The sequence below is a fragment of the Electrophorus electricus genome, chromosome 9 (assembly GCF_013358815.1).
Source record: "Electrophorus electricus isolate fEleEle1 chromosome 9, fEleEle1.pri, whole genome shotgun sequence".
NCBI lineage: Eukaryota > Metazoa > Chordata > Actinopteri > Gymnotiformes > Gymnotidae > Electrophorus > Electrophorus electricus.
This window is the reverse complement of record NC_049543.1, coordinates 8126763-8146048: the sequence shown is the minus strand read 5'-3', so window position 1 is coordinate 8146048 and position 19286 is coordinate 8126763. Positions and strand designations below refer to the sequence as shown.

Sequence of the window (19286 nt, the reverse complement as noted above, 5' to 3'; positions counted from 1 at the left end):
TACGTGTTAGTTTGTCTATTTAAACCCCTGTCCGCGTGTGTACCCTTGTTGGTCATTTTTGCTATGTAGCATAAGTAGCTGTGTCGCTACTTATGTGTTAAAGTCAATCTATGTAAACATTGCTGTAGCCATAAAGTTAGTCTGTGTACTCACCATTAATATATGTGTTCTTTGTTCAATGTTAATGTGTAATCATGTTCACCGTAGATGTCTTGTGAGTGCCACCTATATTGTCTGCATTTATTGTTAATAAACGTGCCTCACCGTCGAGGAAGTCCAACACCCTGTGGGAAACGTCTATGTGTGAATGTCATGCACGCACAAAGCACAGTTTCATATCACAGTTGCCCCCTCTGTGCCCTGTTCTTCCTGTGGTTGCCAGTCTGGTGTATTGCATTTGCATGTGTAGATATTTGTTTCATAGTCTATGCTCTGCCCTGTGTTTTCATGGGTTTGTGTTTTGTGTTCCTAATTCCGTGTTGATTTGTGTTTCTCTGTACTCTGTTTCCTGTGTGATTTCCAGTAAACCCACCTCATACTTACAGCCTGCTTCATCGTCATCTCTCCACAAATAATTGCCTAGTCTTTCTTAATCATATTTTCAGATACTGTTTTTGTCTACTGCCATTCTGTCCTTGGACTGTACTGACAATCAGGAATTACATTTAATGAACAACATTAAAAAGTGACATATTTTAGGTACATTGGTCCCACACCAATTGGTCATGTGATTTCTGTGTGTGTACACACACACACACACACACACGTTACTGGATTATACTGTAAGTTTATATTTATGAGTATTAAATGTTTTCATGAAATATAAAAATATAAGGCATGTTAGCTCTCCTTAAAAAAGCATTATGGGAGTAGACAAATCAGAAACAATGCTTTAGATCATAAGAATCAAGCCATCTTAAAAAGGCATAAGCATCTATCTAGTTAAAGCAATGTATATGCATATTACAAGCAGATGATCTTGATCTTTTTTTGTTGTCCAGAGACCAAAAAATAGATAATGTTGTAGCATTGTGGGGAGGGGTTTTCAGAGGAAATAGGTGTATACATTGTGGTAAACAGATGTGCTAAAACTCAGCAAATCACACCATGATTCTGCACTGGGGTGGACTACATCTCAACTGAGATGGCTAAAGACTATGTCAGGTGCTGATATCAGTTAAGAAAAAAAAAAAACATCTCCAGTGAGCACAGGAACATGAAACTGGATGGAAAAAAAAAGAGCTGGTCACACTCTTAAAGCCTCTATTTTAGTATTAGGTTTAGTGTGCTTCTAGACTTACCAGTCACACTACAGGCTGGGTCTGCCTAGTCAGCTCCTCCGCCATATGACTCAAGGATTCCAATTTTTGATGATGCTGGCTTAGAAACAGGCAGGGTAAAAGGACTGATGTAAATCCGATAAAAAAGCAAATCCAAAAATGGGCAGGCAAAAGACCATAGAAACAATATAACTTTACAATATCGCTCAGAAACACAAGGCAAGCAAACAAGACTATGCAAAGATTGAACGAAGTCCTAGGCATATATATACATGAAGACACAGCAGGTTAACAAGCCACAGGTGCCATCAATATTCAGGGGACTGGGAATGAACAGGGGACTGGGAATGAATCGCGGGGAAAAAGATACAAAGTAAACCTCTCTTAGTAAAGCTGCAAGAGTATTAAGCTTATGTGCAACCTCTCGTGTGGAAGGAATATATTCAACATTGTAAAAATCAGACTTCCCAGTTTAAATGTGCGGAGGTGTCTGTATGTTTTTCTGTTAACTTCAAAGGTAAGTGTACATTTTCTCCATCATTTTTCTTAAATTATTTTAGTATAGAGTAAATGTATGTAATAAGGACCTAAGGTTTGTGCGTCAACAAAGGTAAAACTATCGGAAATTCGTTCAGATATGTACGCCCAGATGTTTCTGTGACATATTTGGGATATTTACATAACTCCATTCAACTCATTATCTTGGCTTGTTTCTTGAAATCTGGCCCAAATATTGGGAAAAATATATTTTTAATAACATCGTGTTAGGATAAAAAAGGCTAATATTCGCAATGTTTGATACTAAAGACATAACAAAAATTATGTCATATATGTCAGTAAAAAGTTAAACCAATGTTGCTGTGCTCAACAGCTGCTTTAAACAGAAATGACGATGTTGCTAAGTTTTGACTGAAGTATTAATGAACCCTGATTGTGTGACCTTAAGTGTTCGTTGTCTACAGTCTGCTAACCTCAGGTGTGAACTCATATAAAGCCACACAGCTGAAGATGGAGCTTGTTTATGTCCTTTTTTTCTTTTTTATATGCTCTGCAGGTATAGTGAGTGTTTTGCACAGACATATTATTTTCCCATTCTTTTATATGTTCTGATATGGTGATTTTACCTTATCTGCTTGCAGTACAGTTTGCAATACAAACAGATTCTGATGTGTATGTTATTGTGAATATTTTTTGTCAGGTTGCTTACCTGCCAGTAATTGGTATATGACTGTACCTGACATGGTTACAGGGAAATTGGGTAAAGATGTACTCCTGCCCTGCAACTTTACACCTCCAGCTCAAAAAGAACAGGAAAGTTTAACAGTTATTTGGCGAACCAAATTCCATTACACTGGACCAGTCATATTTAGCTGTCTAAGCAAGACAGACATGTCTGAAACTGGACAGAACTGCTCCAAATCACACGGACGTTACTCATTACTTGGCAACCCAAGAAGTAACAACATTTCTCTGAGGATCAAAGACGTCACATTCATGGATGAAAAAACGTATTTCTGTCGTATTCAGTTGAGTAAATCAGGCAGCTTTGAAACTCTAACAGGAACCAGACTAAACATACACGGTGAATATTATTCATATTTTGTACATTGCAAACATTATGCCAACTATGGTTATAAATATGATTAATCATGGATTGCTTCTTCCCCGCACAACAGTGGCTCCAGAGCTACTGTCCATTTATATACAAACGCGTGCATCAGGGGAACAGCTTGTGACATGTGATGTTAAGGGGTCACCTCCTCCAACCGTGATGTGGATCATGCCTGAGAACATAAGTGCACCCTCCGTATCGGTGCAGAGCACCTGTTGTAGTGCATCATCCTCTATTGCATATAAGCCCAACACCAACTACACCTGCCAGATACATGGAGAGAATGGGCTGCAACATCAGACAATTTACTTCCAGGCAGCCACGGAGCCAAAGGGTCAGGTCTCCTGGCCACTTTTCTTTACCTTTGTGACTCTTTCAGGGGTTTTCTGCATCGTTTCAGTCATTTTGGCAGTATTGTATATAAAAGGTAAGGAACAGGCCCATTCTCTGTTTAAAAAGTAACAACATGTAATCATGGAACTACAGTACTGCTGACTTCACTTTCTTTTTTTTGTCCATGCACTCTAATGTGCTGTAAACAGCTGGTGTTAGATGTTTTACTGTCTGTGTATACACTTACTTAACATTACTGTTTTTTGCAAGCAAATTCTTGAGATTGCACAAACAATTTTAATTATAATTCATATTGTGTATCATATAATAATTTATGTTCAAAGGAGAATTATATGCATGAGATTCATATTTCATAAATTGTTATATGATTGTCCAACAAATATGTGTGAAGTCTACTAAGTGGATGAATAAAACATTTTAACTTGTGTCAGGGCTTTTGGGGATTATGGAGACTACACAACACAGTAGGGCAAGAGACCTGTTTCAAAAGTAAGTGCCTTTTACAGGTCTTCGTTTTATTAAATCATTTACACCAGGATAACATTTACATGCATGAGAAAGGGATAGCCAATTTAGTCTCCTCTGCTCAACCTCTTTACATTGTAACATTACTTATTAGTCTAAATATTGTATATTGTAACATTACACATTGTGAAGTTGCTTGATTTGTAATACTCATTGTAAACAAAACTAAATATGTTTAACCAAAATATTTCATTTATATGATGAAAATTTTAGTTTCAAGCTCATGTACTTTAATTTTTCTTCACAGAAATGAAGTCACTTATGAGAATACGAACATTATTAGGAACTGCATCTGAACAGATATACATCACTCATCATCTGAAAGAGATCTCATTTCTCTGAGCTATTGTATCAATTCACTTTAAGATGATAGTAAATGTATCTTTCTTTGTAATACAGGGTGGATGGAACAATTTTTTTAAAGTATTTGAAGATTACAAATAAAAATAATGAGGTTATGCTTAAAATGTTGTTATACAGATTTTCTTTTTCAAATTAGATTTACATGTAATTTTGATATGCTTTTAAATTATTTGCTTTCATTTACATTTACGGCATTTAGCAGACGCACTTTTCCAGAGTGACTTACAAAAGTGCGTTGTCATTTACTCATAGAATATATCCTAGCACAATACAGTAGGTTAGAGTCCAACATACCAATGAACTAGAATACTGTAGAATACAGGGATCAATGCTGATACCTAGAAGTACAAAATACATAAGGTCTATCTTAAACAATGATAAGTGCTTTCAGTACATGCATGTTTTGATACCACTCACTGATACCAGTCAGTGTCAGATTTAAAGGAGTAAAGAACAATCTCCAGTCTCCAGTCTCATGCTCCCAACGTGGTCCCATTACTTCTCTCACCTCAGCCACTTCTGCATCTCAGATGTCAACAGGCTCTTCACAGTGACTTCATGCTAAAGTACTGCAACAGTCAAGGCACTATATTGTACTAAGAAACATATTAAGTGGTTAACATTTTAGCTGATAAAACATGATAGCACAAGTAAGAAATGTCTATATACATAAATGACTATGCACATTATATCAACAAGAGCTGCAAAGTGATTATTGCACAAATGGAGTAAATAGGAAATGGAATTGTCAGTAAAAATATTATTAACAATAGGAGTCACAATGACAATATTGGTCAGGCTAAAGAGTAGAAATAAAATGAACTTAGTAGCATGTCAAATAAAATAACAGTGAAGATGAGTGTATCATAATAGTATAAATGATAGTATGAACTGGACATGTAAGAGTATGGTGAATATTGGATAGTATGAACTGGACATGTAAAGATTATGGTGTAGCTCAGAACAGATCAGACTGCAGGAGATCAGCAGTGAGGAGTCTCTTTGTTGAGTCTTATTGCAGTGGGGAGAACTGCAATAACTGTGTAAAGGAGTGCTGACATTTAGTAGTATCCATTTTTGGCCAGGGGAGGATGAGTGCCCCCTTTGAGTCTGGGTCCCTCTCAAGGTTTCTTCTGCATGCTCTAGGGAGTTTTTCCTTGCCACTGTCACCCTTGGCTTGCTCACTCGGAGCAGGAAGGAAACAATGTGAGATAAATAGATAAAATTGCTGAGAAACAGGACATTTGGACAGAGGTCTGTCATCTGTGCAAGCAGGTAGCAAAAGAGACCACTGCTATTGGGAAAACATAAACTTGTAAAATGAGAAATATAACCAGTAAACTGTTCATTTTGCAAGCTTGTGTTATCCAGGTTGCATGAACTGAGGATGCCAAAACAAAATCACATTATTCACATGTAGATTTATATTTCAAAGGAATTTTTTCACATGTCTGTGTGAGAATATTATTAAAATGAAATGTACATAATTACACACAAAACAGCTTTTCTCATAAGAGAAGTGAGAGGATAATCAGAAAATGAGAAGGGAACTGGAGTGAAACAAGAAGAACCAAAAGAAAGCATGAAAACAGATGCAGAACAGATAGAAGCAGCAAAAGAGAGAAAGAGTAAACTAGAGATGAAAGGAGTGACAGAACAGGAAGAAGGAGTGAGCCTTTTGAAACAGCATATGCACAGTTCAGCACCTCGTACTGAAGGGCAAACAAAGGTGTTGGGCTGTGACCCCTTCATATTGTGTGTGCCCTAGTACACAAGTAAGTCTAGAAATGCCCCTGGTGTAACATGTAATGAAATCTAAATGACTGCTCATTTGAAACTATTCACTTCTCCAGAGGATGTGCTGATGTTGCCATATCAGAACCAGCCCACCCACCCTAGACCCACTGGAGTAACTGATGCTCCACAACTACACCAAAGTGTCTACTTAGACCAACATAATGCAATAAAGCGTGGACTGGTTACTAGCTGGGCCACCCACTGGAGGATGGGTTCCCTCTTGAGTCTTGGTTCTGCCAAAGTTTCTTCCTAATTCCTGCCCCTGAAGTTTTTTATTTGCACTTTTGCCTTCAGCTTCCTCACTGGCTATCTGGACCCTAACATTTGTAAAGCTGCGTGTTGTATAAAAGCGCTACATAAATACATTTTGATTTGATTTCAAAATAAAGTATTTATGAATGTTATTAATTAAAATGGAGACAAAAGTCAAGCTTTGTACACAGAGGGATTTATGTTTTCCTAATAATGATAAGTAAAGATAATATGAAGCTGGCAGGGAGGGAGTGAGATGTGAGTGCAAGAAAGGAGGCTCTTCAATCTCCATAGCAGAATAAAATAACAATAAAAAAGACACAAATGAAAAGAACACACGCTGGCAGTAAGACATGAGGTGCAGAGACACTGAAGAGTGGTAGCACATTCGGAGCTCCATCTAGGCAAGCAATACTTGGCACTGGAGGAGAGTACCTGTGGGCTTAAACAGTGGAGAAAACAAAGGAGGCAAACAAGGCCCAGGTTCACTTGTTCTAATAATCAGATGATTGGGGTAGGTGCAGTGTGTGTGTGTGTGTGTGTGGCAGTGAGTGTGTCCCTTAGGCAGGGCGCCTGGTGAACCATTTCAGATAAATAGTTCTATCTTTGTGATTCCCTTTTTGCTGTCTTTAAAACAACGTTGCATAGCCTTTTTGCATAGCTTTCTTAATTTATACCATTTATTAAATAAATGCACAAAATAGAACAAAAAGCACTAACTTTGCAGTTTGTTCCTTGTCCACTAGGTAGCAACAAAGACTTAAAAAAACAATGTAAATACCAGCTTCTCAGTACAGCATAGTAATTGGAAAGGAACATTCAGGCTATAAAACAATGAAAATATATTTTAATCTGCTGGATAGTCAGTCACATTTTTGTAAGTGAAAATCACAAGAAGATATTGCAGATTTCATGGCTTGCATAGTTATACACACTTCAGGCCATGTTAAAGCAGCTTGTCAACAATAATAGCTTACACAGTGGGATCTTCTGATTTGGCATGACAGTAAGTGAGCAGTGCATTATGGCGGTAATAAGTAATTTGTGCCTGCACTGCGGTTTACTAGCCAAGATTAAGAGATCCAATATGATTATAGACCTTTTAAGTTTTTAAACATCAAAAACATCAGAATCCCATTTGTTTGGTATAAAAATCTATATTTTAAGTATAATTTAATATGAGATTATATTATACTTTTTGTTTTAATAAAATGATGGTTTGCAGTTGTGTAAATTGTCATGAAAAAGAAATATACTAGCACATTTGTGAATGTAATGTTCTGTAAGGGTACACTGAAATGTTTGTACTGAATAATATTATGACTACCGAGACACACTTGAACACCAGATAATCCCCACCAGCATGACACTACTGTATTTCACCTGCCTCAAAATCACTGGTAGATATCAACAGAGCTCATAGCCATTCTCAGAGGCTGAATTTGTTAGTAGATAAAAATTAGATTTGCATACTCAGGCCAGTAGGCTGCACCAAGGCATGACTGAAAATCTCCCATGCTCAGACCAGACTGTGTTCAGTCCCATGGATGTGCCATGTGACCGAGGTCAGTGCTAAGTGTGGGATGCCTGAGTCTGCGTTTGAGGACCACCCACGCTAGCCACATGCTTTTTCAGCAATCACACAATCTCTCTCCCTTCCGCCCTCTCTGTCTCTCTCACTCTCAAATGTATGCACTCTCACTTACTCTCAACCTAGTTTCTGGTCATATTTTATTGTTTTGTCTAAAAATATTTTTGACTCTTGATTATCAACAATCAGTTTGATCAGCAAAAAAACAACAAAATAAACTAATAAAGCCAATAAACTTACAAGTCTGATGTGCTCATGCATTTTCATCCCTCACTGAAATGAATTATATTATATATATATGTGTGTGTGTGTGTGTGTGTGTGTGTGTGTGTGTGTGTGTGTGTGTGTGTGTGTGTATATACATGGAGTGATTGTTTATATATAATATAAATTAATACATTATATAAATATATAAATATTCTTACCAATGACACATAGATATGTCATTGTTGCAGTGTCCATTACCATTAAAATGATTTTCCACTGAAAATCCTTAATTCTGATGATCCAAAGGTATTCAGTAAAATAATCAGGTTTATAATCGATTGTAGTATTTAAAGTACAATTTTCACACTTAACTGAAAACATCTTTAAAAAGTTACCCACATGCCAGGATTTGTTGTATTCTGTGTATATTCCAGAGATGGGTGGAACTCGAAGAAGGAATAAAAACATTTGTACTTCTTTAATTTACATGTAGCAGTACCAAAACTGTAATCAGTGTTTCTCAGAAATGCTAAGGGTACAGGTCCAGTATATTGTTCAAAAAATGTTTCGCAACAAAGAGCAAAGAGGTTTGCATAGGCTCGTCCAGTTTTACTACCTAAACTGAATCCTCTAATTTGTGAGTAGTACTTAGAGTCATAGATGGCACAGTTTAGAGATAAAATAAGTTCCAATAGTCTTCAGAGAATATCTCTGGGATAGTTCTTCTCAGGTCTTGCATTAAGAAAATGTTTTAAAGCCCCTAAACCATCCATGAGGGATGACCATGTATAAACCTTTAATGTCCACTGACAAAAATGGGGAATTGGCAGATAATTTTTTTTTCTTTCAGGGATTCAAAGATTTGTTGTGAATAGTCTTTAACATATGTAGATAAGGACTGAAGAGACTTTTACATATGTATGTAAGGACTGAACAATTGTTGAACAATGTCTTCCAGAAACTTGGAAATAATTTTTGGGGGAAAGAACAAATAAATACAAGTGGATGGCCAGCATTGTTTTCCTTATTAACTTTAAACCTTTAATTTCAACTAGTGATATTTTGGTGTTTATCTTTTATACAACTCTTAATTTGTGATGTTTAGCCAATCATTTGCTTTTGAGTGACCACATATTCAGCTTTACACCTGTGTGCACTTGGGAATGCTTTCACTGAAAAGGATAAACATGTGCTCTTTGGAAACATGTGCTTGCAACCTTTACAGAATGCTTTGCAGAAATGTGGCCGATCTTTGCTAAACAGAGAAAAAGGTGCCAAAACTAATAAAACAGTTAAACTAACATTATTTGTGATGAATGAAGGTGATGATGTTTACATTTCTCAATATGTACCATAATTCTGTTTCCTTATATTCAGCAATGATGATGACGAAACCGCAGGACTAGTCAGAGGAAGAAGTTCATGCCCTAAAGTGACTCATGTGCTATGACCTAAGAATGAATTTCCTTTCAGCTTTGCAATAAGTGGCCGAGTTTGACATTTTGCAATCCCTCACACTGTTTACTAAAGTTGACAATGTAGATGTCCAAATACTCAGATGTTTTTACTGTGTATCTGAGCCGCCCCATTTTTGGTGTGGACAGAGGTCCTAGATGAAAAAAGACATGGAATTTTTTGTATTTATTTTCTATTGCATTTTTGTGGTTGTTCTGTGAACAGGTTGCATCATCTTGAAAAATGTAGATGCTAGTCTATATATTAAATTACTGTAATGATAAAACTGTAATACTCTAATAAAGTGGGAATGTGTTTTACTTACACCACACTCACCTTAATCCACTCATATTGCTTACAGTTCATTAGATATTGGGAATTTATGGATATTTTCAAAGGATTCACAGTGGAGTTGCACATTTTGAATGACAGTGCTTATCATTTGGAAATAATCCATGTTTATTAAAGACAGCAGCAAATAAACTTGCAAGAAAATAGTCCAGGCATATTGTTCAGTAAATTCACTTCAGTGTCTATATGCAAAATTGCAGTTTTCTTATATAAGCAAATAAAACCAATAAGTCCCACTGATTCTATACTACATTCCATGCACTTTGAAAGCAAACACTATTCCATCACATTTTACTACAGCTGAAAATCCAGGTGGATCATATCTGAAGGGAGGGCCATTTTGTGGTGATATACCGAGAGAAGCCTTTAAACGTATAATTATGCTGGCCACCAGAAACAAGGACTGATAGACCCACTACCTTAGACTATAAATCAGGGCTATTATTACCAACTTGTCCCAAAAATAAAGCTCTGTCTGTAATCCTTACCCAAACAGCTCAATCCCCTAAAATAAGTGGGTGGCAGACGACGTTTCCTCTATCAAAAGCACCATGATTAGGTGTTTGGTTAGTCGGACATTGCTTATCATGAGCATGTTGTATAATATTCGTGCTAAAGGAGAACAGTGCTGGCAGCATTTTAATGGCTCATAAACATTTTGGGGTAGAAGGTACATTTTACACCTTGCAGTGAAATCTGAGGTTTAGTCTTCATTTTATGTGAACTGGATATGAATTGGGAATTATACACACACACACACACACACACACACACACACACACACGGTGGAAAAAAGGGAGTAGGGGAGGGAAGCAGGAAGGGAGAGAGATTGTTTGTAATTTTTAGTTTTAGCTTTGTAAGTGCACAATGGGTGACCATGAGTAAGTATCTATGATCTGAATTATAAAAATAGTATAAAACCCTCAATTACAGTCTCATGTATGTACACTTTAAATGCATGGTATCATGTTTTAGTCTCCTTTCTTCTACTACCCACACCCTCACAAATGCTAACATTTGGGGGTCCCAAGTGCTAACATTTCAGAGGGTCTTTTTATATCTCTGCATGGGTCTGTGCCTTCACCCACTGCAGCATTAGTCTTGGCCTTGGTTGCGTCGTCTCCAAGTGCACTAACAAGTTCCATATGTGAGTCTTTAAGCTGCTGCTTTTGCTCCCCCAAAGTACAGAAATGTTTTGCTGGACTCGCAGAAAGGGACCGAACCCCATGCTACACTTCATTTAGCATTCAACAAGGCCATCTCTGTTATGTCCTGGGAAACAGGCCAAGCTTTCCCGCCTAATACACTATAACAGCTGCTGGCCGGTGTGAAAAAGGTACTTTGGTCACGTTCGGGTGGCATTGTTTCCGCAAGGCTCGCGCGCACCTCGACGCAAGCGCTTAGCATGCTTTGTGCTCGTTCTGAAAGAGCGGCTGCTCGCGCCAGGTCTCAGGCGTTTGCACTTCAAAGGAGAAATTCTGCTGTGGCTTCCCCCTATAACAGGAAGTAAAGTACAAAAAGGATGCCCAAGAATCCTCCCCTCAGAGAGGTGGAGAAGACCTCAGCTAACCCAGGGGCGAAATAAAAACAGTGAGGTGTTGGCATCTTCGTTGAGTCTTGATGGAAGGGGTTACCACATGAAGCCTGCCTTCGTGAACGAGGGAGAAGGGAGAGTGAACGTTGTCAGATTTTATCTGAAGATTCTGGTATGGGGAGCTGCAGTTGGGTTCTTTGGCACAGAGTGTATCATTAAATCCTTCCAGCTAAATGGGTTTAGTAATACAAGGTGAAACCTTATTACCTTGCTTGCACAACTGATTAAGAAACTCACCTTAAGAGACTGTCTGTATATATATGCAAAGGTGTAGCTCAGCAGCTAAGCTCATACCTGGATCAGAACCAGATACATGAAGTCTTTAGGCCTCAGTACATAGACAGGACTGATTAATGAGCAATTAATGAGCTGTTGTTGGCTTCTGACCAGGGCTATGTCTCTGCTTATATTGCTTGATCTGAGTGCAGCATTTGACACTATAGATCACAGCATTTTATTAGATAGACTCAAAAATTTTCTTGGGATTAGGCAAATGGCCCTTTCCTGGTTTAAATCTTATCTAGCTGGTCACTACTAGTTTGTTAGCATAAATGGAGATTTCTCAGCATACAACAAGGTTAGCTATGGTGTCCCACATGGATCTATTCTAGGGCCTATGCTTTTTTATTTATATATATACTACCTCTAGGTGACATTATATGTAAACACTGTGCTAGTTTCCACTGCTACGCTGATGATACTCAGCTATTTGTCTCAGCCAAACCAGAGAACATATATCAGCTTAGTATTATTGAGGAATGCATAAAGGACATCAGACACAGAATGTTAAGGAACTTTCTCTGACTTAATCCTGACAAAACAGAGGTGCTTCTATTAGGTCCAGAGACACCTAGATCCTCACTCTTTAATTACTCAATGAACCCCAATGGTCTCCCAATCACACCTTCTCTAACAGTTAAAGATCTTTGAGTAATTATAAAACATTCTTCTCTCTGTTCTCTCCAGGCTTGGTGTGACTGGCTCTGATTGGAGATGGTTTCAGTCCTATCTAGTGGGACAGTCCTGTCAGGTGACATGGAGAGGATCCACATCCAAACTATGTAGACTCTCCACTGGTGTTCCACAAGGCTCAGTATTAGGCCCCCTTCTCTTCTCTTTGTATACACGTCCTCTTGGTGATGTAATATCTTCTCATGGTTTCTCCTACCACTGCTATGCTAATGACAATTATTTATTTATTTTCCACCCTCTGATGCGCAGGTCTTGAGATGTATATCAGCATGCTTGACTGACATCACATCATGGATGACAGCCCACCACTTGAAGCTCAACCCCAGTAAAACCTAGCTTCTGTTGATCCCAGGTACTCCCAACCTTTACCATGACATCACCGTTTCCATTGAGAACTCCCTGGTATCACCATCCGAAGCTGCCCATAGCCTGGGCATAACTTTGGACAACCAGTTGTCATTCTCAACTCATGTTTCTAAACTAACCCGGTCTTGCAGATTCCTCCTTTATAACATATGAAGGATTCGACCCTTTCTCTCGCAGCAAGCTACCCAGGTGGTTGTGCAGTCTCTTGTGATCTCAAAACTAGACTACTGCAAGTCGCTACTTGCTGGTTTTTCTCTAAGAGCCATCAAACCTCTACAACTTGCCCAGAATGCAGCAGCAAAACTGGTCTTCAATCTTCCAAAGTTCACACGTTACTCCACTGCTGCGCTCCCTTCATTGGCTCCCAGTAGCTGCATGCATAAGATTTAAAAACTTGATGCTTGCCTACAAAGCCAAAAATGGACCAGCCCCTTCATACATGAGGTCAATGGTCAAAGCCCGATCCAACCTCGAGTACTTTGAACGTCAAGTACGGTTTGGCTTGAAATACCTTGCTTCAGGTCTCATGGACGACAAGCATTGAGATTATTTTCTGTCCTGGCTCCAAGATGGTGGAATGAACTCCCACTTGCTGTCCAGACAGCAGAGTCCCTTGCAGTCTTCAAACGCAGACTGAAGACCCATCTATTTGCAGAATATTTAAAGGACAACTGACCATGCTCCCATATTGACTGACTAAATGAATACTTATTCTAGGGTATTGTTTATGTTGTTTAACAAATTCTAGCACTTATTGTTTATTGCACTTATCATTGTTTAAGATAGACCTTATGTATTTTGTACTTCTAGGTATCAGCATTGATTCTTGTATTCTACAGTATTCTAGTTCATTGGTATGTTGGACTCTAACCTACTGTACTAGGATATATTCTATGAGTAAATGACAAAGCACTTTTGTAAGTCACTCTGGATAAGAGCGTCTGCTGTCTAAATGAAAATGTCTAAATGAAAATGCAGATCCCAGTCTCTGATGTAAATAATATTTCTAGGAGAGCCTTTCTCCACCACAGGATCATTACAAAGATTAGGATTAGAAGATTAGGATAAGATTAGTCTATGCATTTTTCACATCAAGACTGAACTACTGTAATGCCTTATTATCTGGCTGTACCATTAAATGCCTAAATAAGCTCCAGCTGGTTCAAAATGCAGCAGAGTTCTTACTAGAACTAGAAAATTTGATCACATCACTCCTATCCTAGCTACTTTACATTGGCTCCCAGTAAAATTTTGAATCGATTATAAAATACTTCTAATGGCCCACAAAGCAATGAATGCTCTTGCCCCACAGTACCTTAGAAAACTCCTAGTGCATTATAACCCACCACGTCTGCTTAGATGAAGAGGTGCAGGCTCTTTACTTGTACCAAAAATAAGAAAATCTACCACAGGGGGCAGAGCCTTTTCCTATAAAGCTCCTACACGATGGAATAACCTTCCTGTAAATGTTTGAGACTCAGATACAGTCTCAATATTTAAGGCTAGACTGAAAACCTGTGCAGTCAGGCATTTTATTAAATACTTCCCATCTTAGGTAAAGGTGTAGAGATGGGGGTCCATGGGCATTGATTTATGGTAAACTGAGATGTTATGATGCTGTAACTGCACCTCTTTTTTGTCACTCAAGTTTGTTGACTGAGAGCGGTGAAGTGCTAATGTTCCAGGGTATTCTCATGCCTGTGGTTCCTTCTGGATCTCTTCTTTTAGCTATGTTGCCATAGCTACATCTGCCATAGAGTCCATCTTTGCACATTATAGTTCCCTAATTTAAACACCTTCATACCTGGACATGCCTAATAATCTATTCTCTCTTTTTGCCGAGGTACCTGCTACCCCGGATGTCATGATGTTACTGAGCTTCAACCCGTCTCAACTGCCATGGCTACTCCCACCACCCCCTGATGTTCCCCGCTATAGCCCATCACACCTCCACCCCAGCCAATTACTTCTCCATTGCTCTTGATGGACATTCTTGGGCGGCATTGATTTCAGACACGCGCACACCATCGAGACCAGACTAGGACTTCTAGAAAACTGGATTAGACATTAACTTCTTATTTTTTCATTTTATTATTAATATTATTATTATTTTTCTCTTACATTGTTACTATTGTGGTGACCATTGTCAGCCAGAGGAGGATGGGCCCCCCCTTTTGAGTCTTGGTTCTTCTCAAGGTTTCTTCCTCATGCTCTAGGGAGATGTCCTTGCCAACATCACCCTTGGCTTGCTCACCAGGGGCTTGGACTCTGGCATTTGTAAAGCTGCTGCTTTGTGACAACAGCTGTTGTAAACATTGCTATATATATATATATATATTCTCCCAGTTTGGGGGGGGGGGGGTGTCACAGTCCATAGACCTCTGATTACCATGGTGCCACCATTGTCTTTACCCTCCACATCTTTTCTAGCTCTTATTTCAGCCTTTGGTATTTCTCAAGCTTTTTGTGTTTCTTGTGCCTGATGGTGTTATCGATTCAGATTGCCACAACTGTCACTATGGCCCTCTTCTGCTGCTTATCCAACAATACTATTAGCCATTACCATCTTGCCTGTCTGTATCTGAAAGTGCCACAGCATAGTCATTTCCCACCTTTGCCCAGCCTGCATCTGGGGTACTGCCTCTAGATCCCAGCCTCTATTGATCTCGTACTTAGAGCTTGTTCCTGTGTTCCCATGATTAGCGCCTCTTTGCTGTCTTTCAACCCAGCCTTTTCCAGCCATTGGCAGGATTTCTCCATATCAGCCACTTCACTAATTGTTGGTGGTACAAACCATACAGGGGTTTATCCTCCCATGATTTCCATCCTCCTTGGGTTTCTGCTGTCTAAGGTATTCACTAAGCACTTCATCACTTGGGGGCAGCACTTCAATCACTTGGGGCCATCATTCTGGTGTAGTCCTGGATTTTGGTTGTTTCATCCTGGTTAGTGGCTCTGCCACTCACTAGTCCTCGGCCCACTTCCTTCCTCTTAGTGTACACTCTCAGAGTGCTGGACTAAGGATGAAACCCTCCATGCATTGTGGGGAGTTTTCTTGTCTTGATGTGCTTGTCTTCTGTGTCCTCCTTAGGCCATCTTATTATGCCAATGCCAAGTGAGTTCTTCAGTGTGTAAACTCTAACTGTTAATAAGTACAAATAACTTTATGCTAATTACTATTTCTCACTGTAAGAAACACTTTGAAAAGTGTAAACAATAGGCTAATAGGCTAACCTAAGAAATGTTAGAGCACAAACAACATGAATGAAAGCTGAAGCACAAACATTACCAAGTAATTAACATTAACATTTAGTTTAAATACTGAACAACTCACTAAAGTATCCTTTACTTTGGTTTTTAAGTTTTTAATAAACTATTTATAATGATTTTAGGGGAGAAAAGTGGTTTTCTTTTACCAACACTACAGTGAATGAATGTCTGAGGCTGCTGAAATTGAAAACCACTACCAGGAATTAGCCACATCTCTACAAAAAGACTAATCAGTGAGCAAATTTCCAGGAGAGGAAGTAACTGTGAGAGCAACTCCCATTGAGAAATATTTTAATGTGTGCACATATGTGTGGTGTTCTGTGGACTCTTGTGCAATTCTTAGTATGAATGTTGAGTGTAGCTGTTTTTAAACATAGAGAAAGGAACATGATGTAAGCAACTAGTGATCATTTTTCTTGCTAATATCATTCACAGCAAAGGACTGCTGTGAATGTTCTACTCCAGTTCTACTCCAGCCCCCAAAACATCTGAGCCAAATAAAATGGAATGCAACAGAATAATTGAGAACTGGACTGGGATCTTCTGATATAAAGTCAGAATTTTTACTCAGAAAGTTTATTTTTATTATTTGCATTCTGTGAGAATTAGAATAAGCACTAATTTCATTCGCCAAAAACAACTAGTAATAGAAAATTACTATATTACAGGCTTGCAGAGCATCACCATGGACGATGTCCATGTCTGTTGATGTCGTTGAATCCCAGACAGCAGATTTGTGACCATAACTGTTGTATTTAAGATAACATTCATTTGTCCAGTTTTGATACCCTGAACTATGAAGGCTATGTATGGAAAAAAAAAGTGATTGCTGTATGTTTCACCCAATATGGATGTAAATGCATTCAAATAAACTCATAGTCACTGTGTATGTAGTGGTGGTTGCAAAATTGAATCCCTCTTATGAATTCCAGGAAAGGATAAAAGCTCACCACCACCCCCTTCAGCAAAAGCTGACATGGCCCTTTTCTCCAGCCTTTCCCAAAATGCCTTTGCATTCCTACCTTCCAAGAGGTTATATTGAGCAAGGCCACCCTTATTTTGTGCCTGTTCAGTGTAATTTGAGCTAAGGCATAGTAAATGAATAGAAATTCCTCTTTGCCACCTATACTGTAAATCAATTAAATGCCCCTAACTGATTCATTGAATATGAGAAACACAATGGCAGTACATACCTATCAATATGAAGACTGGAACATTTTCAGTCAATGATCTGATTTCAACAAAGCATTCCAATCTTATCTGATATTGTGATTCGTTTGCCAAATACACATTCCCTCATCCGAATGATCTTTTTAATTCAATTCAAATCAACTTTCTGGTCATTTTACCAATACAGGGCTGTACAGTATATCAAAACCCTATCTTGTTTTTATAACATATACCTGTAAAGTGATAGACTCTGTAGGTGGCCACAGGCTGCCATACATTTTACACTTAATTGTAGAGTGTAATCTGCCTTTTCAGGCAGCAATACTGTGCTCTGAATTCAGCTGAATAACTGTACTGGAGTTTTGCACCCTATGTACTTTGTCAACACTTACTGGCCTTTTCATGATTGACCTGATTTCAACTAAAGGCAGTTGCCAGCTGGCTGTTTTTCATAGTCATTAATAACATAAAGGCATACACAAATACTGCATATTTAAAGAAGTGTGAATAAATTCTAAAATGAACTATATGCATGCACAAAATAAACAGATATGACCTGCCCTTTTTAGAGATAGGTCATTCAAAGAGGCCATGGGAAACATTTTACAATTGGGCAGAGAACGAGACCATAGCAGTTTACATGTCCAGCTGCATTGTGCTTCATTAATAAACCTGCAAGTGGCTCAGTTTGGAAGAACACAAACACCCATGTGTCTTTGCCATCTTTTCAGTTGACTGTCAGTGACAGCTACTGCAACAGTTCTCATGATTGCTGTCTCCAATAACTGACCTTAAGGAAACAGCAGGAGGGAGGTAGGAGAAGATATACCCACTGCACAATGCCCCTCCACACACTCTGGTCCTCTGATGTTATCTTTTTCAACAAAAGACCACATCACTGACTGCCACACTCATTGCACCTTGAGAGAAAAATGATGACTCATGCTCTGCTAACACATTAGTAGGTCTGTTGTGATAAAACAGTACTAAGGCCCACTGTGAAGCAAAAGCCTCTGATGTCCTGTTCTATTCAACCCTAAACATTTGGTGTAATACCATTCAGCAACAAAGGCATATCAGTACTGAACCACTGGAGGCACAAAGAGCTGACTGAAGGTCTCAATCTCATAAATTAACCAGATTAAGACCCCATTGAATGTGGGCTTTATCGATGAATCCCTTCCCATTAAAGAGGTCCTTGTGAGTGGAGGTCGGGGGCAAAAGATGAGGTGACATCATCTGTCCACCGACCTCGGGGTGACTCAGAAGAACGGTTGGCCTTCCAAGAAGCTTGGGGTGACTTTGACAGAAGAAGACCTACAAAACACTAATGAATTGTCCACTGCTCTGACATTTTCTCTTTTTCTCTTAAGATCTTTTATAGAAATGCACTCAAATGAAAAATACCTTCAGATGTCTGGTGCAATGCTCCAGTCTGTGACTCAGTGCTGCTGTTTGAACAGTTGAAGAGTGAAACAAGTGCTAAGCAGTCAACTCTGTTACAAGTGCATCACCATGGCAACAAAGTTCCACATTAGTACAAATAAAGGGAGGGCTAAAGCTAGGGTTAGTAGTAGGTGGCTCTTATGTATGCAAAAATGTCTAATGGACCCAACCTCTGCCAAATCTCTCTCTCTTTTTTAAAGAAGATAATGAACTAAATATAACTTTTACTAGAACAGTGAGAAAATTAAAACAAAGAAAAGAAAACTTTTTGGAAAGGTTTTGGACATCCAAAACTCCATGCTGGATATTAATGATTCTGTACTCAGAAATAGGAGGACTACACTCCTTAACATCTAATCCCTATCTGAGGTTTCCTTCCATTTTTAAATGAGGGACTTTTTACTGACTAGATGTAATGTTTATAAAATAGGTCATGCCATTAACTGAGGGCCATACTGATGATGATGACCTGACATACCTATACCCATAAAACGCATTTAGATGAACAATTATCTTGCTATGGCTAATAGCAGATGTTCAAGGATATGTTCGCAAAAGAAAGAACTGCTTCTAGGTTTTGATTTATTTTTTGTAAGTTCTTTAAATGTCTGTGCATTTGTTGGAAATTTGATGCTTGTTAGTTGATGGCACTAATTTTAAGTGTCAGCAGAATGCACATAC

At 38.6% G+C, this 19286-nt stretch overlaps 1 protein-coding gene across 4 annotated transcripts; it reads left to right on the top strand.

The window, feature by feature from the left end:
* Positions 1-1647: 1647 nt before the first annotated feature.
* Positions 1648-4325, top strand: LOC113569359 (sialic acid-binding Ig-like lectin 15). Of its 4 annotated transcripts, none has more exons than XM_035529905.1 (6): positions 1648-1797; positions 2243-2334; positions 2479-2862; positions 2957-3319; positions 3678-3735; positions 4019-4325. In XM_035529905.1, exons 2-6 carry the CDS (start codon positions 2289-2291, stop codon positions 4065-4067), a joined length of 900 nt encoding a protein of 299 aa, XP_035385798.1. In that variant the 5' UTR covers positions 1648-1797; positions 2243-2288; the 3' UTR covers positions 4068-4325. The 4 variants fall into 4 exon arrangements, with proteins under 4 accessions (XP_035385798.1, XP_035385800.1, XP_035385801.1 ...); XM_035529907.1 differs by having other exon boundaries at positions 2227-2334; XM_035529908.1 differs by lacking the exon at positions 2243-2334.
* The last annotated feature ends 14961 nt before the right edge of the window (positions 4326-19286 follow it).

What these genes read in the sequence shown, in the direction of transcription:
- LOC113569359 (XM_035529905.1), top strand. Translation starts at nt 2,289, where the DNA reads ATGGAGCTTGTTTATGTCCTTTTTTTCTTTTTTATATGCTCTGCAG. An exon ending in GGCAGTATTGTATATAAAAG is followed by an intron (nt 3,320 to 3,677) that starts GTAAGGAACAGG and finishes AACTTGTGTCAG; the next exon opens with GGCTTTTGGGGATTATGGAG. An exon ending in GCAAGAGACCTGTTTCAAAA is followed by an intron (nt 3,736 to 4,018) that starts GTAAGTGCCTTT and finishes TTTTCTTCACAG; the next exon opens with AAATGAAGTCACTTATGAGA.